We start from the raw sequence: 24,849 nt of genomic DNA on the forward strand, positions 1-24,849 counted from the left end.
ATACTAAATAGAATTTTTAAAGATCTCTCCTGTTATTTGATTTTTCTGTTTCCTTTAGGATTAGTTCAGTCTGTTTTTCTTCTCCTTTCTCCTTCATAGTGCTAGTTTCCCATGAAAGAGATCCTTGATGGCCCATCCAACTAGGTTAATTATTCTGGGTATTTGTCCTTGGTTCCTCTGCCTTGGGTACCTATGTCTGGTCCCTCTGTAGGGTGTGTCAAAAGAAGGGCTTCATTTTAGAGAATGAGGGGAGTGAACCAGATATTAAGCTGGGGGACCCCATGAAAACCACACTGACTGAAGTGGCCACCACCCTTCAACCCAAACATTCCATTCAGTTTCTTTAGAAACAGTGACCCTTCTTATGGGGTGCGGGTGTGCATGCTTAGGGATAACCCAGGGCTGCCAGTCATTTCTGTGGTCTTTAGCACAGGCTGGGGCATCTACTGATCCCTCTTCTCGTTCCCTCCTCCTCTAAGGCCAGTTCTGAGCACAAAGCCTCTCAGGCTGCTGAGAAGTTTGGTTTCCAGAGCCTTTGCAGGCCCCCTCCCTGAAGTGATCTGGGCTGCGGCTTCCTCTGCTCTCTTTTCTTCATCATCTTGCTCCTGCTTTCCGTCTTTTAGAAACTTGTTAATCTTTCACTTAGTCATTACTCCTTCCTCCCTGCCCCTTTTCTTCATTGTTCTGTGTCCTATTCCCTTTGGCCGTTTTCTTTTTTTAATGTCTGCCAGGATTAAATTCAGGTATGTGAAACAGGAATTCCACATACTGGTAACCTGGTAATAAGGATGGAGGGGGGCAATTTTTTTCTCTTAAAAAACAGGTCTGGAGATGGGCAGTCCTGGCTCTTGCAGTGGCTCCAGGAGGAGCTCAGGCACTGACTCCTTTTTTTCTGTTCAGTCATTTGTATACCTGTCTTCCATCCCAAGTTGCCTCATGGTGGCAGATGGTCATGGCAGCTCCAGCCATCACGGTCACATTCTAGGCAGGAAGAGGTGAAAGAGGGGTAGGACAGAAGGTACAAGTCAGCTGAGTTTGCTCCACTTTAAAAGAGTTCTTATAGAAAGCTTTCCCCAGTGACTTCTGATTACTTTTGTCTTACACTCTTTGCTTTTTAAGCTGAATTTAGCTGAATACAGTATTTCCAATAATTTAGGAATTTGGTTGGTAAGGAGAATAGATTTGGGTTTGCAACTAGCACTTTCACACTGTTATGTTTGTGGCGCTTCAGGTGTGGAGGAAGGAGGCAGACAGGCTAACGTCTTGAACTAGAAGGGCAGATCTTTGAAATGCACAAAGACTCCTCCATTTTCATGATGTGCAACACGTTTCAGCCTGGAATGGTTAATGGTGAATATATGCTTATGTATGGGAAGAATTTGTTATTGCAGTTTTGGATGCTGGGGTTTAACTGTGTGCACTTTCTTAGAGATCACTATGCTATTTCTTGGCATGTGTAGTAAAGGATCAGATTCAGTAGGTTTTCCAAATTTTTAATTAGAACATTAAAAATTATTTCATTTTAGAGATAACGTATTAGTTTTGTGTGTGTTGCTGCTGCAACAGATTAGCACAAACTTCGTGGCTTAAAGCAACACAAATTTATTATCTTATACCTCTCAAGATCAAATATCCAAATTGAGTTTCACTGGGCTAAAATCAAGGTGTCAACGAACTGTAGGGGCAAATTCATTCCTTTCCCTTTTCCAGCTTCTAGAGGTCACCTGGGCTCATGACCCTTCCTCCATCGTCAAAGCCAGTCACATAGCATCTTCCAGCCTCCCTTACTCTGACTTTCCTCCCTCCCTCTTGTAAGGATCCTTATGATTACATTGAGCCCACCCAGGTTGTCTAGAATAATCTCTCCATTGTAAGATAATTAATTTAATCAGATCTACAAAGTACCTGGCTCTGTAAGGTAATATTCACAGGTTTAGGTGTGGATGTGATAGGATGCTCCTGCGACAGGCAGCTCTAACTCAACTTCCAATAGAATTTTCCTTTATTTATATAATAACCCCTTAAAACTGCTGTGGAGAAGGGCTTAGATAAGAATCATCATTCAGTTTTCATCAACAGAATTTGGACCCAATGCTTAGGGATGTTGGAAAGATCAGTGTCTTTTTTTTTTAGTTCTTTTTATCATAGAACTTTTAAGAAACTCTCCATATGATACGGTCTAGTTCATATGGCATTTCCAGGGATGATTATAAACAACTGCATTTTATTTTGCTTTTTTATGTGAAAAATACGTGGACTTTTCATCAGAAAAGTGCTTCTTCCAACCAAAATTTTGTTGTATTAGTTGATTTTGGAAATTATAAACTTTGATATTTCCTTTATAATTCATCTACTGAACTTCTAATTTTACAGAAAAAATAATTCTAGTCCAAAATACTAGATGGTGCACAATAATAACAACTCCAAGAACACACAGCTCTTGTCCTGAAACCTGAACATTTAGGACAGCCAAATAAAGAATCTTTTGACACAATTACAGTGTATTTATATTTTCCTTTATCTTTTTTACTGGAAATAGCAGTGGTTCACTTTTTTTTTTTTTAATTGGCTTTCCCCTCAAATAATGTCTTTATAATTAAAAGATGTTTTCTTTGGGTTTTGTTTTTTTTTTCTGTTTTTGTCTTTATAGCTTAAGAAATGTATTAAAACTCCAGAAATCCCCTCTAAACATGTTCGGAACTGGGTCCCAAAAGTCTTGGAACAACGACGACAAGGTTTGGAAACATATTTACAGGTAAGATGTGTTTCGATCCTCAATTAATTTCATGTAGCTTAAATAATCACATATCTCAGTATTGTTTCTCAGAACTTAAGGGTGTGATACAAAGTACATCAAGCAACTAAACATTCTAGATTAAAAGATTTAAAACTGTATGTTGTCGGTTGGTTCTTTTAGCTTTAATTAGGTTCTGTTTAAAATTGGTTATGTGGATTGGGGAAGCAAAAATTTAGTATAAAAGTAAAAACTGTATAGAGGGTCGGTCTGTGTTTTTGTTTAACCTTGCAAATTTTGTTCTGTTTTCCCCTCTAAGATTTGTTGCTTCCTCATAACATTCCCAGCCTTTTGGTTTTGAGTATTGGGGAGATAATGAGAGAAACTGCATTTTCAGGGGGCCTGGCTTAATACATCTAAGGAATCAAACTGAGAACGAGTGTATAAAAATTACCTCTGATGAAGTGCCAACTTCTCTGAAAATTAGAATGTGTGTTTTTAAAAGAATGCATAAGATGCTCTTTTCTGCAGCTGGGAGGAGCAATGTAACTACCTCAGTAAGATAAGACAAAGTAATCTCTCTGCCAAGGGACAGAAAAAGCAAAAGGAGAGTGTGGAGCGGTTCTCTGAGTTTTAAAACCAAAAGGGCTAGAGGCCTCGGGTGAATATTCAGGGCAGTTATCATTAATCCCAAGTGCACTGTGCAGGGCACAGCTGAGAGGAGGGCAGGGGGTGCAGAAGCCTTGTGTGAGCCAGGACACCTGAGTCCACTTGAGAGGCTGACACATGAGAATGACTAAGGTGAGCATGATGAGGAGGGATAGGGTAGAGTGGGGTTCTAAGTCTCAAAAAATGAAGAGCTGGATTTGACCTAAGAGTTACGGGTTTACCATGATGATCTATCCATTCAAGACGCTGCATCAGAGAAGCCAGTAGCCATGACTGTCTTCATCCATTGCTATCTTCGCGACCCCCTTCATCATCAACCCTCAGTGGATTCTGTTTGGGTGGACAACTGTGGACTGTGTGAAGCCAGTATGCTATATCCTCTATAGAGCTTTTCTGGGTGGTCGTGTCTGCATGACTGGTGATTAGAAGCTGAGGGAAAGCTGTCGCTCCAGGCTCTTACTTAGTGATCAAGTCACAGGACTCTCCCCCAGTAGAAAGATGCTGAGAGCCTGTCCATGGCCTCCTGCGGTTCCGCTGGTCTTTCCAGCATCACGTAGGAAAGCTGACATGTGGAGCCCTCATTCGTCAGAGGAGAGCTGTCTTCACTGCTTTTGTTCTTCTGCTTTGGGCCGTGGTGGCTGGATCCTTCACTACGTCTCCCCGGGAGTGGAGATTAAAGGAAATAGGGACCACAAATGACAGGAAAATGTGTGGCCATGTGCCTAGAGACTCTGTATATGAAGTGATGAGACTTCCAGAGCCTCGGGTGACAGTGCAGAGCAAAACCAAACCAAAAAACCCAAAACAAGACTTTAGACGTTGTATCCAAAGGGTAAAAATGCATGTTCTCTATAATTAAATGGAATAGGTAAACAATGCATTCTAATTTGTAAGCCAGATTTTCCACAGACATTGTATATCTTCAAGCTTTAGTTCTGAAGAAAGCTTTACTCTTTCCTCCCAGTGTGTTTGACACATGACTTCCATTACTCCTCAGTGTAAACATTTTAAGTTGTTTGTACTTGGGATATAAATATGCAGATAAAATCATCTGGCATAGAGAGGAGTTTACAGTGACACTCAAATTGAGCTTAGAATTTTCTATTCTCAGAAACAGGGCTTGAAAGATGTGGTCAAGGGACTGAGAGGGCTTGGTTGTCAGTCAAGTCTCAGAGGAGTTCAAGGACGCTTTCTCTTCTGCCTCTTCCCCCTGATTCTGTTTGCATGCAGTGGGACCCAGGTGGAAGTTAGATGAGTGTGAATGCTTTATCAACCCCCAGTGTAATGAAGCCTTGACTGAGGTGTCATTTCTTGACTCATGTCTTATGTCTCTTACTTAAGAACAACAGTTGTTTATATTTTCACCTTTTTTCATAAGAAGTGAACAGTAAGTGTACACTGAGTTTGGGGAGCAAAACAGAGATAGCACATAGAAACTCATGACAAAGGATAACCGAAGCTAATATAAATCTCTAAAAAAAAAAAAAAAAAAAAAGTTTGGTCTAAGAAAACAGTTCCACAGCTGGAGTTGGGCTGATTTGTTATACAGGATGTGCAGGGTGCTATCTTCAGAAGGCCCTATCTACCTGACTAGCCTACCCCTCATTCATTTTGTAAATTATACAATACAATATAATGTTCCATTTGGTCAGAAGTCTGCTCTGGATCAAAGAGTATTGTATTTTTAACTTTTCGAGTAGTGCATGAAGCATCTGTGAAAATTGACCACGTGTGCTTGAGAATGTGTATTCTCTAATTCTTGAGTGCAGTGATGTATAATCAGTTGAAGTTTTTAAAGCACATCTCTTATATCTTAGCTTGGCTGCTAGATCTATAAGAAGAGAGGTATGTTAAAATTTTCCACTTACATTTTTATGGTTGCTGATGTAATTGGGCTTAGTGCAACCATCCATGATCTTTTTATTAGTCCCTCTTTATGAGCTTTTTTCTTTTCTTTCCTGCTTTTGGATTGGTGGCAGATTTTCCCTCTCCTTTTCTCTTCCCATTTTCTCCTCTCTGTCAGTTTGTATATTTTCTTTTAGTGGTTACCTGTTATCTTTAGTTTCCTCCTGAATATTACAAAGACTTTATAATGTTTTCAGCCTGATCACCCTGGATATAGGACTCTTAGTTGGTAGTTCTTTTTTTTCTTGCAGCACTTGGAAAATATTGTGCTGCTTTGTTTTGGCCTCCATGGTTTCTGCTAAAAATCTGTTGTCATATTAATTGCTTTTCCTCTATATGAATATATTGTTTTAAAATGGCTGTTTTCAAGATTTTATCTTTGTCATTGGTTTTCAGAAGTTTAATTATGATATGTCTTGGTGTGTATTTCTTTGAGTTTTTCCTATTTGGAGTTCTCCTAGCTTCCTGAATCTATAGGTTTATCTCTTTTGCCAAATTTGCAAGTTTTTAGCCATTATTTCTCTAAGTAATTTTTCACCCTTTTCTCTTTCCCCTCTCCTTCCAGGACTCTGGTAACAGGAATATTAGCTTTTTTTTTTTATTATAGTCCCACAAGGCCCCAAGTCCTTTTATTTAATTAATTAATTAATTTTTTACTGTTTCTCTTCATTGGTCAGATTAGATAATTTTTGTTGTTCTGTCTTCCAGTTGACTGATTCTTTCCTCTGTTCCTTCCATTCTGCTGTTGGACCCTTCCTGTGAGCTTTTTATTTATGTTACTGGATTTTTCCATTCTATAAAACCCCATTTGATTTTTCCATATAGCGTTTATTTTCTGCAGAAGCTTTATATTTCTCTTGTTGAATTTTTCTGCTTTTTTCTTTTGTTTCAAATGTGTTCATAATTACTCATTGAAACATTTTTATCATGGCTGCCTTGAAATCATTGTCAGATAATTTTTAACATCTCTGTCATCTCATTGTTGGCATTTATTTATTGATTGACTTTTTCATTCAGTTTGAGATCTTCCAGGTTTTTGGTATGATGAATAATTCTGGTTGAATCCTAGACATTTTTGTATTATGGTACGAGACTCTGGATCTTATTTAAACATTCTGTTTGAGCTGGCTTTCTCTGATGTTGCTTGGTCAGAAGAAGGTGGGAAACAGGAGATGCCAACTTGTTACTACCAAGTGAAGGTAGAACACCAGAATCCTCACTTAGTGTCATTGACACCTGGGGTAGGAGGGGTACTCCTCATCAGTGCTGAGAGGATGGGAGTTCCAGCTCCCCACACAGACTCTGTATGTGGGGGCACGTTACTGGCTGGTGGGGGTGAATGTCCTGGCTCCTTTTTCAGCCTTCTCTGACACTTCCCCAGCACGTCATTACCAGCCTCACAAGGGTAGAAATCTAGGTTTCCCACTAGGCATTTGCTGGCATGAAGGGAGCTGGGCCACAGTGTCTCCTGTGGCATTTGGCTGGAGTAGAGTGGTTTAGTGTTGAAAAGCTTTGTCTTGATAGGCTCTTTCTCTGAGAGGAAGGAAGCAAGATTTTATGGAGGCTTTATTTGTCTGCATCTGTTGATATTTCCTGGTTGCTGGCTTTTTCTGCTCTAAGGCAGGGGCAAAATGAAAACTGAGAAAAGATAAAACTCACCACTGTATCATTCCTCAGGTCCTGGAAGGTATCCTTGCTTCCTTCAATCTTTCAGTCTTCTTATGTTTGCTTTATACGGAATGTTGAAGGGTTTTAGTTGTACTTAGGAAGGATGGGGAAAATTATATCTACTCCATCTTACTGGAAGTAGAAGTGCATCCACTGAATTTTAAATTGTAATAGTAGGATTTTTTTTGTTTCTGGCAGTTATGTTTGCTTTTTTTTTCCTAATCAGCCTGGGTATGTGTTTGTTTTTAGATACTCCTTGTTTTTTTTTTGCTCATATTTTTCAAACCTCTGTTTTATCTCTTTAAATGCATTAACTCTCATTTTCCCAGGAAAAATGATTATCACTATCATCTGAATTCAGTGGGCCATGTTTGGTTTTTTCTAGTTAAGATATTTTATGAATAATTTATAGAAATTCAAATAAAGAGATAGTGAAAGACAACTTCATTGGAATTTTTATCAGAATTTCAAGAGAGCAAATCCAAAATCTTAGTCCTAATCTTCCTGGTTTTTAAAGGGCAGCTTCTTTTTTTAAACTGCAATGCTGTCAGTTATAATGTGTCAGTTTCTGGTGCACAGCACAATGTCCCAGACATGCATATATATATATGTATTTGTCTTCATATTCTTTTTCATTAAAGGTTACTACAACATATTGAATATAATTCCCTGTGCTATACAGAAGAAATTTGGGGTTTTTTAAAATATATTTTTATATATAGTGGCTAACATTTGCAAATCTCAAACTAAGGGCAGCGTCCTTTGAACAGTACACCTAATTGTTCATCAGCTGCAGTGCATGAACATGAAACATAAACCATCTTATAGATACTGATTCCAGATTTTAAATGCATCTCTAATAGGTTCTAGTGTAACATTGCACCTGGCTTTTTTCTTTGGACATGCATTGTTAAAATCCAAAACCTTGGTAGTTAATAGTTTCATTGAGGAGACAGTGGCTAATGTTGCATAATTATAGATTATTTTCATTTTTAGATTTACAAACACCAACTAGAATGACTAAATTTCAATGAATTTTTTAAAAAGTATTTGCATTTTATGTATCCTTCTAGTCACATATGTATATCCTTTTGTCAAGTAAGGTAAAGCATTTGTCAACTAAATCTTGGTGCACAAACATCACATCTGTTCCACATTGTTTTAGCAAAATGAGATGGTCCAGGTTCTTGAGGTAAAGTAATGTCTGATAAAACAATTCTTACATACAGTTAGAACGATTTAGTCTTCTACCTTTTGAAAGTAATCTGTCAGTTTTCTCTGATTCCTTTGGGATCTTCTTTTTATCTTTGGTGTTATTTTACTGTAGAACTTTATTACTATAGTTATTCTGCATCTAGGTATATTTTTTACAGATTTGTAAATAATATTTTTGAGGGTTTTTTGAGTCTGATAATTGTAATAACTGGTATCTTCATAGGTCTAAGTTGACTGTTGTTTCTGCTGGTTCTTGCTCATGGTGCCTTGTTTCTTCATAGTATATGTGTGTAGTTTTTAAATTTGTTTGAGTTGTTTTTTTTTTTTAATTTTAGGCTGAGAAATCAATTTCCTGGTATCTTTTTCTTTGGGATTTTTTTTTTTTAATGACCAGGATTGAACTGAATTTACACACACACAGACTTATGTGTTTTTTAGTTAGTGTTTTGTTTTGTTTTGTTTGGATCACCAGAAGGCATTAATTTAGGTTACAAACCTGAGAAGGGGCCGATTTGGGTTATGAGTTTTTAAAGGACATTTCCTCTCCACCCCTTTACCCCGCAGGACCATTCTTCACAGTGGATGTTTCTCATTCTCCCTTTCCCTAGGGGTGTATCCTTCAGCAGCTTTACTTGGAGCTCACCTTTTAGGTACCGCATACCCTCCCTTGGGCAAACCTTCATTTCCTATGTCCATTGACTCCCAAACTGAAAGTTTAAGTTACAGAGTTCACAGCATGCCCACAGGACAGAGGTAAATGATTTTAAGATACTAATGATTCCTTTCCAAGATAATCTGAGCCTTAGTAAGTGCTAAATGCTAAATCACTTCTCAGGGTTAGCCAAGATCTACACTGGAGACTTGACCAAGGAATAACATACATACTCTCCTGTAACACATTCTCCAAACACATGGAGAGGTTTGGAAAACAAGTTTCATTATCTTACTGACTATAAGATTTTATTTGACATAGTTTGCTTCCCAAAGTAAAATGGACTTTATATCCTATTTATTCAGAGGTGAGAATATGGTTATGAAAGAACCTCTGGAAGGGTCCACCTGTAGTAGAAGGTGACTGGCCATGCAGATAGCGCTGTTCAATTCAAGCCAAACTGAAACATACACGTTTATAAAAAGCAGCTGTTATATTTGTACACATGTGGTATAAAATAGACCTTCAGCAGTCCCACAGGATAACCCCCAAAGAGTTTACATCATGACCTAAACATGTTTTTTTTTTTAATTATATGGCTTGTATGTAGGTTTAATGTTCTGAAGTTCACAGAATGGTAGAGTCTCTCAGTCTGCCTTTGACCCTTTTTAATCATCCCCTGTTCTTCAGAGGACAGCTTTCCTACTTCTGGGCTGTTACCTTTCTCTTCCACGAGCTTCTTTACTCTCCCGAAGACAAGATTCTGTGGACACTTGGTCCCCTTCCCCATTATGCAGTGGGAACTGCTTCTAAAATGCTGGAATAGTGCTTTATTTTGGAAAAGGTTGGAACATGCCCTTAAACATTTATGAACCACATTTTCTTACTTCCATACTAGAGTGTATTTGTGGACCTAATTTTCACAACTATATAAACCACTTATAAACTTGACATTTTACTCTTGAATTACTAAAACTATCTGTTTTATGGCCAAAAGCCATTTTTATACTTACATATTTTCTCCTTTTCTTTGCTTTTTAAAAAAGTACTAGCAATTAGTATTCTTTTGAGGGGGGGCCTTTTATCCAAGTCCTGTACAGGCCCCCAAAGTTTTTTGGTTTCTGTTTTTCAGTCACTGCATGCAAACTGTAGGGTAGGCATAACTGAGCTGAGAACAACAGACTAAATTATACTGAACTGAAATTCAGTTTTTAATGTTTTCAATGTCCATTTACAAGAGAAGGAGCTTCCTCTTGCTTATGTCAGCAAAACTGCAAACCACTACATATCAAACTGCTGTGATTGTGAGTAGCCAGGACTGCAAAGTTTAAGTATAGAACAAGTTTCTAATTGAGATGTTAGAATTATAATGATAAATTAGTTTTACTTCTTAAAGGAATTTTCTCATTCTTCTTCTTCATGTAACCATAGATATCTATAAAGATGGAAAAAATCTCTAATGTAAAATAATTTTCTTCTTTTTCCCACCTTTCTTTTTTGTGGGTTAAGTCAAACACATGCATATCTGTTCCTGGCCATTCAGCTCTGGCTGAGGACTAGTTGGGAATTTCTCTTTTAATCCACCCCAACAAGGTGAAGGCCTCGACGAAGCTGAGTAAACTCAGAGTATAGCAGAGAAGTCACTCTCCCAGCGGCCACCTTCTCCCTTATAGCCCAGGTCCTTCCAGTTTTGAGTTTAATTCACAGATTAAAAAGTGATATAATAGCAGCTTTGCTACTTATAAATGACTTTGTTTGAACTGCACCTGAAGTAAAGAACAAGACCTTGTGTATTTGTTCTTGAGGGGTGCACTGGTGAAAGAGGGATGTACAGTTTAAATTTCATAAAACCCCTGTAGAAGCCTAGGGAAGTAAGGGTATCTGTGAAGGTCCTGTTTATAACATGAGACAAACTGTTCTTTGTTCTCGTTAAAGATTGTGAACAGTGTGTTAAATAATATTAATGGCTGGGATTGTCAGTACTTAACAGTACTTTGCTCTTACAAGTGATTTTATTGATTGATACAGACTCAATGTAACAGGAGCAGATTATTTTTACTGATTTTATCGAAACCTTAACCAAGTTTGTTGGTGCACCACATATCTTTAAATAGATCTAGATGATGATGTAGATTAAGAAAAGCAAACCACCATCCATCTCTTTTTGATCTGTTAATAACTTAAATCCATCATTGCTAGCAAGTGTGTTCAGATTCTGTTGTGCATACATGTTTCTCTTGTCTGTGGTTGGAAACCCTATAACCTTGTTTCAGTGGTTGGTTTTTCATACAGGGAAACCCTAACCACTTATCCAGAATTTGGCAGACAAGTTTGTCATCGTAATAGGTGAAGTAATTGACAAAATCTGAAGGGAAAAAAAAAAAATCAAGAAGTCTCTGTTATTAAATTTTATTTTTGTAGGCAGGGAGCTATAGAGTTTTAATTTTAATGATAGTTCTGTAAGACTGTTTTGTGTTGAAACATTCTATGAAGGCTACAAATAATTACTTAGGACAACGTATTTTTTTTCTCATTATCTGTATTTTAAAGATTTGCATTTTAATTACAGAGAATTGTGCTGCTTAATTTCAAATGTATTTTTTCAGTGATTTGCCTGGTTCCAATTGGTCTCAAAGTAACATACTTCATTTAAAATAATTTTTAGTGCAGAAATTTTTTTTAAGTTACTAAAACCAGTCATACATATGATTTCTTTAAAGAACACGGTATACTTTCCTTTCAAGGAAATAAACCAGTATTTTAAAAATTCTGATGTGTTCTTGCTCTCACTGGGAAGGTGAGCCTTGTGGAAACCTCATCTACAAAACTGTGGATAAGGAGCCTTCACAGGTAGCTTAGATCAGTGGGGGTAACATCAGTAATGGCAATTTGAAAAGCTTTAGGAACCTCAGAAATGTTTACAATTTCATAGAGGGAATCTTTATGAAAGAGGGGGATGGAATGGAAATATGCACTCCAGTGCACTGTGGCCCCAGAGCTTTGATCAGGCTTAAAACCTAAAGCTTTGGGGGTTGTAAACCTATGGATTATCAAATGTTGGCCATCTTATTTGGCAGTCTCTGCTGATTTAGAAAGTAGTCTCAGTAGTCATTAACTAAGATTCAATGCCCTAAACCAAAGCACCGGGTTAATAAGACAAATGTGTTGGGTTCAGTCTTCCTCTTGAGTGGGCTGTGCTCTGGCAGGGCTCACGGCTGCATGTTATTTCCAGATGAGAACACACAGGCCTGCCCCCAGCTTTGGAAGCCAGCTCAGTGCCCCTTCTAGAAACAGGTAGTTGGTGATGCCATTTCACGTGTATGGAGAGAAAGGCCACGTATTACTTTTTCTTCACATTCAAACTTATCTTAAAAAGTACATGATTTTATCTGATAAAACTTAGCACCTTGAACTAGCATTATTCTTCTTTAAACATCATTTCCATTAAAGTGGCTGTGGTGGGTTTGAGTCTCAAATAATACTGCAGTTTTTCACTCAGATAAGATTTTAGGAAACCCGATGTTATTCACGTTGTGTATTTTATCACATTTGTGTGTGATGGATTCACGAGTTCTAAAAGACCCAGCTTTTGTAGTGAAGTTCACCTTTAGCTTGATGACTGTAGTTTAATCAAAAGAAGATCCCCTGTATATCTATTTTATGGTCATGTATTTTGTGGTAGAAGTGGTCTATTTCTTCACAGACATCAAAAGTTCTCTCCTTGCAGGTTGATACATTTTTAGTTTAACAGTTTTGTCTGCTGTTGTTCTGATTTGCACATATGGATATATTCAATAGTTATGAAAAATACAAAGAATAAAAATGTTTTTCTGTGATTCTTCCACTTAGACCACTGGTTCTGAACCCAGGACAGTTTTCCCTCACAGGGAACGCTTGGTGATGCCAAGGAACATTTTTGATTGCCACGGCTGAGGATAGGGGTGCTGCTAGCATCTAGTAGGTAGAACTCAGGGATGCTAAACACCCTACAGTGCTCCTGACAGCCCCGAACAAACAGGGATTTGGCCCAAAATGATAATATTGGCCAGGCTGGGAAATCCTGATTTAGACATCTCAAAACTACAATGAACTTCTTTTGTCTTTTTCCTGTACATGTTTTCAATCCTATTTTTAAAAATATTTGTTATATCATCTGTGATGCTTTATAAACTTTTCTTTTAATTTAAAAACAGATCACAAACATTTACCATGTGTTAAATATTCCTCTTAAGACAAGGTTTTTTTTTTTTTAACTGTTTTAACTTTTTTAATGAAAATTTTCAACATGTAAAGAGTAGACAGAATAATGTAGTAAAACCTCAGATACCCATCATCGAGCACCATGGTTGATAATCAGCCATTATCAACTCAGGGGCAGTCTTATCTCATCTATATTCTCACCCCACTGTGCCATGTTGTTTGGAAAAAACTCCAAGATATCATATTTCCATGTCTAAATATTTCAGTATGTTTCTCTAATAGAGAAAGAGTCTCTTTAAAAACATTTTTAATAAAGGCTCTGTAATATTTTATCCTATCTTTTGGATACATTATAATTTACTTAAGAGCCTGCTGTTGAGTTTTGGATTATTTCGAGTTTCCCCCAAAAAAAAATATTTTTTAAATCTTCACATGGCACATTCTCATCTTTCTACAGGTGAAACGGAAAGTGTGCAAACTAAGCAAGGCAAGAATGAGCACAGGACCCTTAATTTCATTAAACACTGTGTAACTGGTAAAGATTAATGTACATATCTCTTGCTAATTCTTTCCAATTACTTAGTTCATATAAATTCCCAAGCCTGGTTAATTATGCTGAAGTCAGGTAGTAATTTTGAGCCGTGTTCGACAACAGGGGAATTTTCCTGGGGTAACCTTGCCCTCTCACACAGACTCTCAGCAGATTAGGCCCTCAGCCGGGAGTCCATTCATTTTCTGCTCAGGCCTAATTGCTGCCGACTGCCTGCCACAGGTACCTGGATAGCCTGCGTTTAAGGAGGCAGAGACTTCTGAGAACAAATAAGGAAAGATTAATTGTTTGTTTTGTTCCCTCCCAAGAGAAATGCGGGTGCTTAATCAAGAAAAATAATTTCTTCTGTTGATTTGGCTTATTTGGAGAAAAGATAATCGTGTAAAGGTAGGCGCAAAATGATGCCTTTTGTAAGAGGTATTGCCACTTACCTACACAAGAGACAAGGATACAGGGAAATAAATGTAAGACATTGATGAAATGGATGGGGATGGCTCACATTTCTCATAGTAAGTAATCTGGCTGTTGGGTACCAATAGTGCTAGCTAGTATTGTCATTTGTTTTGTCTGGATCTTCGGAAATCTAATCAAGGAGACAATAGTGTAAAAAAAATCAACAACACTTTTCCAAATTGTTCTTAATTGCTGGAGTACGAGTGAGCTAAATGCTGTGATGTTTCCAATTAGAGGACCTGTTTTAAGCAAGCACTATTAAATCTATCTTTCCCAATCTGATAAATAAGCAATCAAAGAGCAGAGCAGATTAATTGAGAGCTGTTAGTTTCAGATTTCTTAGAACATGTGATGTGAGCCAACGTTATTAGTGATTTGGGGCAATTTTTGGCATGGTGTAACTGTGTCACGTGTGTCTTCTGGTAAGTCGAAAAAGGAAACTGATTTAATGCTAATTTAATATTACTTATGATTTTTTCATACCCCAAACCATTGGCTTTCCAAAATCTCCAGTTTGATGAGAAAGACTTTTGATCTGTTGTAAGTCAGAGTTGACCCTTGAATCTGTAAGGTGAAAGTGAGTGAATTAAAAGCGAAATGTATGTTGTCCCTGTGACAGGAAGGGATACGTTTATAAATACAAGAGTGCCTACACTAGGCAGGAGTAGGCAGAATTTTTCTGTAAGAGATCAGCTAGTAAATATTTTTAGCAAGGAGGGCTGTATGGTCTGTCACACCTCTCACCTCTGCCACTGTAGTGTGAAAGCTGCTATAGATGATATATAAACCAAGGAGGGGTTTGTGTTCCAATAAAACTTTATTTACCAAAGCAGGCAGCAGGCCAGATTTGGCCCTCGGGCTATAGCTGAGCCCTGGACTTCGAAGCCAGTGGCAGATTGGGGTGGAAGGGCAACAGCAGAGGGCTGGAGTGGAAAGAGCGTGGCCTGGCATCAGGAGATGTGGGTTCAGATTCCTGAACCTCTGTTCGCTGCTGTACAAGCTGGGGGAGTTCATTAACCTTTCTGAGCACTAGTCACCTTTTCTGTAAAAGGGGATAAAAAGATATAACTCATAAAGTCGTTAATAAGGGTTACATGAGCTAGTATACCTGAAACATTATCCAGTTCCTGAGCAGAATAAGCATCCAATAAAGAGAAGTGAACACTTTTTTCCTCAGATCCAGATCATATATGACATGTTTGTTTTGTCCTCATTCTTCTGAAATCCCAGAATATTCCTAGGACTCCAAGGAGCCACAGGGATTAATGCCTAATCTTAATTATTTAGCCATGAAAATTAGAAGATCTTTCAGGAACCATCTAACCAATTCAGCTAAGTCTGTGACTAATTAAAATGCTCTTGGAGGCCATACGAGGCAGAAATGTTGAAAATGAGGCAGAATGTTGTCCCTTGGAAGTGCTGGTGGAATCTTTTATCCATTCACTCACTTAATCATTAGTTCATAAAATAAACATTTTTTTCCAGACCTATTCTGGGTCAGACACTCTGCATCCCACTTTACGTGGCTTATTTCCCAGTCCTCACCACCATCCTTGCTCAACCGCATCATGTGGTATTTGAAGTCAGTCTGCTTAGATTTGGACCATTTTGTATAGAATGACATGTGTAAGCCTGTCTGTAAAGTACCTCCATCTTCCTCCATAGACAAAGTAGTAGCAACCAGCAGGCAAATCAGTTTGAACTTTTTAAAGAACCTGCTGGTCAAGAGAGAGATTTGAAGAGTGCCGGTACGGGAACCTTGTCCTGAGAGGAGCACTAGCAGGTCTCCCTGGCAGGTCTCCAAGGTGAAGGGTACGTAGTGACCCCCTGGGGTGCAGAAAGTGGTCATGCAGCTTGCAATTATATTGATTTTTTTTATCTGATAGAGAAGTGAATTAAGGCTTGTTAATATTGCCGTACAGTCTGATCCTGGCCCTCTCCGAAGTCCAAACATTAGGCAGCCTGGGGTCCACAACCAGGCGCCTGACTCCGGTGCCCTCACTTGCTTGTTCTTTCCAGTCTTTTGCAGTTTGCAGTACCTGATTAGGTGGATTTAGGGGCTATATTACCTACTTTCAGCCACCTCTCTCAGAAGGCACACATAGTTTATTAGGATCCCTGGAAAGAAACCACAGGTGGAAGACATAACTAGAAGATGCTAGCCCAGGTGCATGGTGGGCCGCGGGAGGATGGCTGCCCCCATTCCTGCGAATTCTGCAGCCCTTGCTTAACCCAGCCCTTCAGACCAAAGGCCCAAGCAGGTAGGAAAGTGGCTTTTGAAAGGACATGAGCCTGGGAGAGAACATTATAAAACTGGATGCTTGAAAATTTTTCTATCATTATGGGATTTTGTTGCCAGAATTAAAAACTTCTCTCCACCTCCCTTATAACTTGGAAACAGAATTTTCTAGCCTGTTCAAAAATCTTTCACAAGAAGAGCTTCAGTGGGTCTTGGACCCAGAGTTTTCATAAACGCAACATTTTCCAGTTGTTCTACAAGAACAACTGTGTGACATCAAGAAGGAAGGGAATTTCCTGGCCAAATCTCATTAAAAAGTCTTTGTGTTATTGGAGGATGGAATTGGAAAAATTAGTGTTGTGATTCACTAAGTGCAGCTGTTGGATTTATTTGTCTTTGTGAGATACTACTTTTTACAAAAGCAGTCATTAAAACCAAATATTATGAAATAACAGAATTTTCAGTCACTCTTACATACAGTGAAGAGCAGTCACTATGTTCCAGCCTCAGAGAGCATGTTCAGTCACATTACTCTCATGCTGAAATGTCATCATCTGGAATTTTTAATAAGAACAGAAACATTCTTTGTATCATTAAATACCACAAAATGAAATTTACTCTAAATATTAGTTCATTTTTATATTACTTTTAAATTTCCTTTTGTGTACATTTTAAATAGTATGTAATTAATGCAGTAGTACTTTAATATCATGTATAATTAAATATATATTAGGGTGAGGGCTCAACCCTTTTTTATTTGAGAGGTTTATCATGAAAAATGTGTGGGAGACATTCCTCAAAGACCCTGGAACTCCCCTGTTCCATACATGCCAGTGTGTCTCAAGTGAGTAAAATACGTTTAGAACTCTTTTTTGAGATATTCTTCCTGTGGTACTTCTTTGTAATTTATTAGATGAAGTGCTTTATTTCTAAAAAAAAAAAAATTTTTTTGAAGGCCTTCCCCAATTCAGAATTTGGCAAACTCCCATCTTCCTAGTGGAGTAGAAGTGGTGGACAATTTTCAGGCTAGATGAAGAGCTCACGTCCACACCACTGAATATAGAGGGAACTCTAGTTGTGGCGGTGGAGTGAAGGTCTGAAGAATGCAACTTTTTAAAGCATTCCGTGGCTTTGCCTCCTCTGTGTTTTCTTGTCCTGGTTCATGGAATGAGTTTTTCCACAGGGGATGCTTGTTCCCTCGGTGGGAATTGTGACTTTTATCCTGTTTCCTCTGTCCCCCCACCCTTGTGGTGACTCAAGAAGACGACATTGGCTCTTGTCCCGGAGTGCCTTTTATGCAGCAGATATGTAAGTAATTTGAATTTGCTGCTCCTTCTCCCTCATCCACCTGCGCAGCAAGGTAGGGTGACCCCATCCGAGCAAAGGATGTGATGTTGGAACTCTGCTCATCTGTCTCTGTTACCATTTTAAACCGTTCACGATAGGAGACTAAAGCTGGATGACTTACTTTCCACACACACGACCGGCTTCAGCAGCACCACACCTAGGGCGCTTCTTGGGCTCACTTTGGGTATTGATGTTGTTTGCCTCGTCATCCCGCTGTTGGAGACTTTCTCCACAGAGCCTCTCATACTGTTTTGGAAAAAACTGGGCCATTCTGAGATTCCTTTGTAAAATCCACTCTTTTCCTAAAAATAGTGCGATGACTGTGCCCTGGAAGCTGTTCGTGATTAAGTCAAAGGAGGACTTTCCTGCTTTGTCACCCCCACTGCCGTTTTCATTGTTTAGTGCTTTGTTGCTTTTCTAGTAGATCCTAAAAAAGAAACTACTGCTACTCCATGGTAGTTCCCTCAGTAGCTCTGGCTACTCTTTGTAATTTCTGGGTAGATACTCCTTCTCAACTGCATCTCTGACCATGATACCCACCTACCAAGAGATTGTTTCATGGCTCCTGGTCAGCTAGGACATTGTGATGCTCTTAGGCCAACTGTTCAGAATTCCAGCCTTATTCTACATGGATCTTAAGTGCCAGCCACACTAGCCTACTGACTGTCCCTTGTCTTGGCTCCTGTGTTTGTCATACCCCACACCTGGTACCTCCCCTTTCCTCATCTGTTTACCAACACATCCCAAAAGGCTCATTTCCGATACCCCCACTTTTATTCAACCTTACTCAAATTCTCCACACCCAGATGTAATAGTCTCAAACCCTCATGCACTTCAGCTGACTGTTATCCCATCCCATTCTACCTCTGTTACAGCTCTTAGGGCACTAATCTCATTTCTCCACACCAGTCCTGCGTGCCACCCACCTGCACCCCATACACACACACACACACACACAAACACACACACACACACACACAGCATCTCCTAACTTGAGCTCAGCCCACCCTGACTGCTATTTCAAGAACACCAGATAGATAGTTTGGTTCTAATGATGTTTGATATTATTCTGATCCTTTCTTTTGTTATTCTTGTTCCTCTCTGATAGTTTGGAATATAATACTAGATTCAAATGTAAAAAATATCTACATTGATTATGCATTATTTCCTTGCATGACATACTCTGACCTTTTTTTGTATTATCTGATATGTACAACATTTAAAATTTGGCTGCATAAAATTTTAAAATTCTGTTCAGCAAAAAAGTCACCACAAATTCAAATCATGAAACAAATAGATTTAAAAAAGTGTACAATACATATGGCAAAGGTCTAATTCCCATGATATGCAAAGAGCTTTTGTAAGTCACTTGGAGGCAAACAAATAGGAAAATGGAGAGAATTCATTCATTAAAAAGTAATTACAAATAATCAGTAGACAAGAGAAAAATACTTCATTATTAATCAGAATAATAAATTAAAATGAGGTAATATATTTACTTAGATCTGCAAAGATTAAGATCTGCAAAAAATATTTATCCTCATTTTTGGTAAGGAGTAAACATTCTTACCTGCCTTCAAGGCATCTGCCAATTGTGGCAACCCTTTAGGAAAGCAATTTGGCAGTTTCCTTTCTACGGATTTATACAACAGTTATTCTTACATAATTGGGCTATGCTGTGTGTAAGGCATTTATTTCATTGTAGTATTCCCAGTAAGAGGAGAAAATGTATTGGAATATCCATACAGTAGAAGAAAGGAGGGGAGGAAGGGAGGGAGGAAGGTCCTCTAGAGACAAAAAAAAATTTTTTTAAGTAATGCTTTGTCTTATCATCTGTAACATTCATAGTTTAGAGCTCTGTAGAGACCAAAATACAGGGAAATCTTCTAGTCAGAGTTATATAAAAACAAATAGAATATCTTACCTTTTTATGATTGAAGATTTTAAAAGCCTTTTTTTAAGTATAAGAAATCTGGATTATTCTCATAACCACAACTTTTTATTGTTATTTTTCTTATTGGCAAGACAAATCACATATGTTTAGTAATCCTGCTGTAGTATCACCAGCCAAATGAGAAAATTTGCTGTAGAAGTGTAAGGATGACAGTCCCTCTTCCAGATTGATGCTATTTATTTTTCATTGGTACATGAAAGGTTGCTAAGCATCCCCTGGTCAGGTTTCGCCAGCCCTCTACACTGGTAATTGCATTGTTCCATGTCTTTATCCAGGAATCCCTTGCCGGTAAGTTTTTGGGAGGGACAAGTGTCAAGGCTGAGAAGCCACAGTGAAGTAGCCGTGACTGAGGAAAGATTACACCGCTCAGGTCATTCTACAAAACTTGTCAGTTTGCTGCCCAAATAAATGCCTGGAGTGCGTAAAACACGGAGCAGAGTGACCCCAGGAAGAAAAATCAATTGCAATTCATATTTCATATGTCTGTAATTGCTTGTGAAAGCATGGCAGCGCTTTGTTTGCCGGGCAGCTGTTCCTCTCCTGTTGTTTCCTTTCTTTTCTCAGTTCTAATGGTCATGTCTTTCACGTGCTTGGATTTACAGTGAAGCAAAATCTGGGACTTTTTCCTTTGTCCACATTACCATTCTGATTGCTGGTGCCCTGTACCGGATTTGATCAGTGCATTGAACTGTAGACAGGCTAAGACCACGCACTGGAAATGGCTAGTTGGCTTTGCGATTTGTGAAGGTTTGGGTGTTTTATTATTTATTTGTTTCGCTTTGAGGTGAGAGGAGGGTTGTGGATGGAATCACCTTTCATCAGGAGAGTTATTCATCTGTTAGGATTTTAAACAACAAAATTGAGTTTTGTTGTGTGTGTGTATGGTTGTGATCTTAAATGCTTTTTTTTAAAAATCAGAACTGGGGATTCATAATACCTGCTCATGTTGAGCATCACCCAAGCCATCTATCCTATCAACCCTCTTTTGCTCCAATCCCCCCACCCCATTTCTTTCTGGTGTGAAGCTACTTTTGGATTCGTAGCCCTTCTGTGGACTGAGATGTCATAGGGCTGGAGAAAATGCTGCTCATTTTATGGATTACTGTTAAGTCAACAAAACTTTGGCAGCATTGATTAACTTGACAGTGAGTACAGCAGTACATTTATCACTTATGGCTGTGCTGTAGAAAATCTAATAAGAGGCAAACAATTCCCTTTAGAGCAGTAACAGGTTCACTGTGGCTAACGGTGCATGCACTGGAAATTTCTGCCTTTAAATTATACCCCTGCTGCTAGTTGGGTCATTGACTCAAAGCTACTGCTCTTCTGTGGTCATGCTGTTGTTATTAATTTCATCACAGTTATTTGACATAAATAAATATTTAAATTCTTGCGTATATGTCGTGCTTTTTAAAATCTAAGTAGGTGAATCAAGTACAGTTCTAGAATGATGATCTTAAAATAATAGTTAGAAATAGAGGGTTCTATTATATGAAGGTGAGGAATATCACAAAGAAATCACTTCCCACAGTCAATGCTATGTAATTTGGCTGGTTTTATAATGGAGAACTTTGGGGAAATTTTACCCTCAGCTAAACACTTTGTAAAGAAAAGTATCTATAGTAACAGTTTTTTATGTGAAATGACTTCAGGCATGTACTGATAGAAATTTGGTAGGGTTTTTCGTAATTTTTTTGCCTTCATACTAAAGATATCCCATTAAGACTTTTAAAATGTATTTTCCTTCTTTCTACTTAGTAAACAGCATTACTCATATCCCCCATATATCATTTAGATCTTTAACAGTGCACTTAGGTATACATATGAAAAAATAGGACAAAATATGTTTATTGGATAACAGCAGTTATATCAAATGATCAGAGAGGTGTGTGTGAGTGTGATGAATTTAGTAGATCAGGGTAAGGAATAAAAAGCTTAGGTTTTTAAACTATGTTGTAATAGTTATCTAGAAAACTAGACTTTGATTAATAGGTAACTTGTCACTTTTATAGTATACAGAAAATCTGAAAGAAAGAAAACCGTCTTCTCAGGGGCAATTCTTACTTCACACGGCAATATTTTTCTTTCTGTTAAACTATTTTTTAGACTTTCTAGAAAGATACCTAATTTATCTTTTATTGCTGTGCTATGCTTAAATTCACAGTTCAGCTGGAGAGAGCTGGTGAAATGGAGGTGGGGAAATCCAGGGGTTTTTTTGGTGCTTTGTATTTTTCTAGGAAACAGTCTTGAATTGAGGGCTTTTATACAGTAGCATCTGTGACATGATATAGTTTTCTTTGTTGGGAGAGAAGTATTCTGCCTGAATCAATTGTCAAGAGGTTTATTATAATAAGGCAGCTTGTGGTATGACTAAAAGAAACACTGTGCACAAGAAATTCCCACGGCAGTTTGTTTTTAGGAGAAAAACTGAGTTCACCTGAAACATGAATACATTGAAAACCAAGACTTAATAAAACAGAGCTTAGAAAGAGCCAAAAGGGTTGCTGTCCAAAGGTCCGTGCCAGTGATCTCATCCAATATTTGTCTTTGAGATTCTAAAAGGCGTATAAACCAAAATTACTTTTTCTTGAGCTTTGAGAAGTACTGGCTTGAATCAGTAACATTCAAGCCTGTTGATGTTAGTGTTTTGATTTCATTCAATGGGAATGTGTTCTCCTTTTTAATCTATAGGGTGAGCGTAATGTATCTCCCTTCTAAAAACAGTCTTTTCTGAACAAGCCCGTCAACCTCTCTGGATTTCGCAGGTCACAACAGGAGTCCCCCCACTGCTTGCCCTGGTGAACAGAGGCCGGATATTGATTAACTATCACGCTCGCATCAGAACCACTCTTAGGATTCAATTTTTTTGTTGTTTTGCATATTTTATTGATCAAAGTGGTAAATGAGCATCAAGCGTGCAAGAAGACGATGAATTGTTTACTTGCATAAAATAACCTTTCAATAAGGGAAGATGCATGGCTTACACTTTGGTTCTGTTCTGCGGCCCGAAGCAGATGGCATTCAGCTGCTATTGATTTGCTTCCATAGTTAAGGAGCAGCCTGCAACCCTGCATGCCCCCCGCATTGTGAGAAGGGGTGTAGATCTGGGGCCCCTGAATGGAAGCCAACAAGGACTGACTAACCCTCCCTAAAGTCCTAAGTTAAAAAAAAAAATCTTATCTGGAAACCGTGAATATCTACTAAAATGGAAACTTGGATTAATGTAATCAGATGTGTGCTGATGCTTTGAAAGAAAGAACATTTGTGGGTCATCACTTATGCAGATGTCTCCAGTGAATAACAAATGGAGTAATAATCACAGAATACTAATTTTAAGTGTGTTCTATTTAAAGAAAACAAAATAAAATATTTCCTCCTACCTTTGGAGTAAAATTATGTAATCTTCACATGTATCATGTGATGTCCACAGAAGTTGTGCTGACAGCCTCCTTCTTACTTACAAGTTGTGTGATCTCCATTCACACAACAGTCTTTCCATATCCTTTGTCAGCAATCACATTTGGTTTTAAAATGTCTTTCCATAATAGGTAGTTACAGATGTTGAATTTATAAATATTTTCCTTGAAGCTGTGTCCAACAATGACTTTATATCTCAAAAATGAAGGGTAGGCTAACCTACCAGTCGTGGCTTTTTTTTTTTTTAATTAACGTGGTTATTTTAACCAAAAAAGTGAAGTAGGACTTTTTCAGACAGAAAATGTCTTTGTTAGAATTAGAAAACAAATTTAGTTGTTAAGGACCAGCTTTGCTAAAATTGTGGCTTTTTTTCTTCCCATTCTAGAACCTATGAAATACTGAAAGCCACTTGCCACAATGTGAACACATAGTAAATATATTTACATGATAAACCATGTACTGGTTATTCAGTAATACATGTTATTCAAGCTTAGCTAAATAACTTAAATTTTTTTTTGCAATTTATCATTTTAAATGTAAGTAAAATATTCTTAACAAAAATTTATAATGAAGCTGCTTGCCCGTAATAGAACTTTGCAGCTCTCCTTCACTGGGCTCTTTCTCAACAATAAACTGTTATTACAAATGATTGTCCTAAAAGCATTTTCATGGCTGTTATTCTTTACAGTGGAAATGTTGTATTATAAGCTCTGTTCCTTGTTGGCGGGGAGAGGGGCAAGTTCACTTGGCTTGGTCCGATCCAGATGAGTCCCGAGTAAATGTCAGCTCTGTCTCTTCCTGCCTCCACCCCTGCCCTGGTGAAAAAGGTTGGGGCAGGTGAGTCTAATTTAATCTGTAACAAAAAGCAGTTGTCCTTCACATTTCTTTCTCTTCTCTTCTGATAGTACCAGAAAAACCTAACTAATTTCTCAAACCTTTCCCACAAGAGCAGCTTGAAGAGTGGAAGGGCTTTAAGGGGAAAGAGGCAGACCTGTAATGCTGGCCTGTTGAGTGGGTGTCTTATTGGCCATGTCTGCTTCACTCACTCCCTGTCTCTCCCAATGTCTGGTATGATGATGCAGAGAACGCCTACTCTGGGCTTCTTCCAGGATGTACACGCTCTCATCTCCTAGATGCGGAGAGAAGACTAGTTGTCGCACTCAAAAAGAAGTGTGCTCCCTGCTTGCTATGCGTAGAGGAGCAGGAGAGTCTGGGACAAGAGAGCCAGGACAATTAGTATGTTTCTAACAGATAATTACTATTTGTACCTGACATACAATTGTGTATATAAAAAGTGATATGTCTAATTTTTCATTAGAATAACAAAAATTCACCACCTCCACCTCCACTCCCCTACCCTGCTTTCTTGGCATTATCTGACACCAAGTATCAGCCTTATTTAACAATCTTTTTGCTGACCCAGGGAAAAACTTGGTCAGCATCTTACAATATTTATTTAGCCAAATCAACTGATCATTACCCTCTTGGTCAACTATAGGAGAGTGAAAAAGACAGAAAAGATAATTTTTAATAGCTTTACTGAGGTATAAACTACATACCACGAAATACACATAATGTAAGCACAGTCATTTTTAGTCAATTTATTGAGTTGTGTGACCATCAGTACAACCCAGTTTTAGAACAGTCCTGTCACCCCCAAAATTTCCCTCATGCCCACAGAATCTACTTTTTTTGGCTGCACATTTTGAGGAATTTTTATTATAAACTTGAAAAGGCAAATACATGTTATTAATTGGTGGCTCCTCTCTTTTCTTGTTCACTAGTCTTTGAATCTCTCCTCATTAGTCAGGTTCAAGTTTGGAAGGTGACTCATCCTTGCAGTGTA

The 24,849-nt window shown here is 38.2% G+C and overlaps 1 protein-coding gene across 9 annotated transcripts in view; it reads left to right on the plus strand.

Annotated features, from left to right (window-relative positions):
• SNX24 (sorting nexin 24) overlaps positions 1-24,849 on the plus strand; it is a 134,356-nt gene that overhangs the window by 83,505 nt on the left and 26,002 nt on the right. For all 9 annotated transcript variants that reach the window (XR_006720669.2, XR_012505611.1, XR_006720667.2 and 6 more), the window contains exon 3: positions 2,651-2,755. Coding sequence is in view for 3 of the 9 variants with exons in the window: in XM_074360558.1 (XP_074216659.1) it covers positions 2,651-2,755 (105 nt within the window). In the remaining 6 variants the exon portion in view is untranslated. The remainder of the gene's footprint in view (positions 1-2,650; positions 2,756-24,849) is intronic.

The sequence above is a fragment of the Camelus bactrianus genome, chromosome 3 (genome assembly GCF_048773025.1).
Source record: "Camelus bactrianus isolate YW-2024 breed Bactrian camel chromosome 3, ASM4877302v1, whole genome shotgun sequence".
In the NCBI taxonomy this organism is placed as follows: domain Eukaryota; kingdom Metazoa; phylum Chordata; class Mammalia; order Artiodactyla; family Camelidae; genus Camelus; species Camelus bactrianus.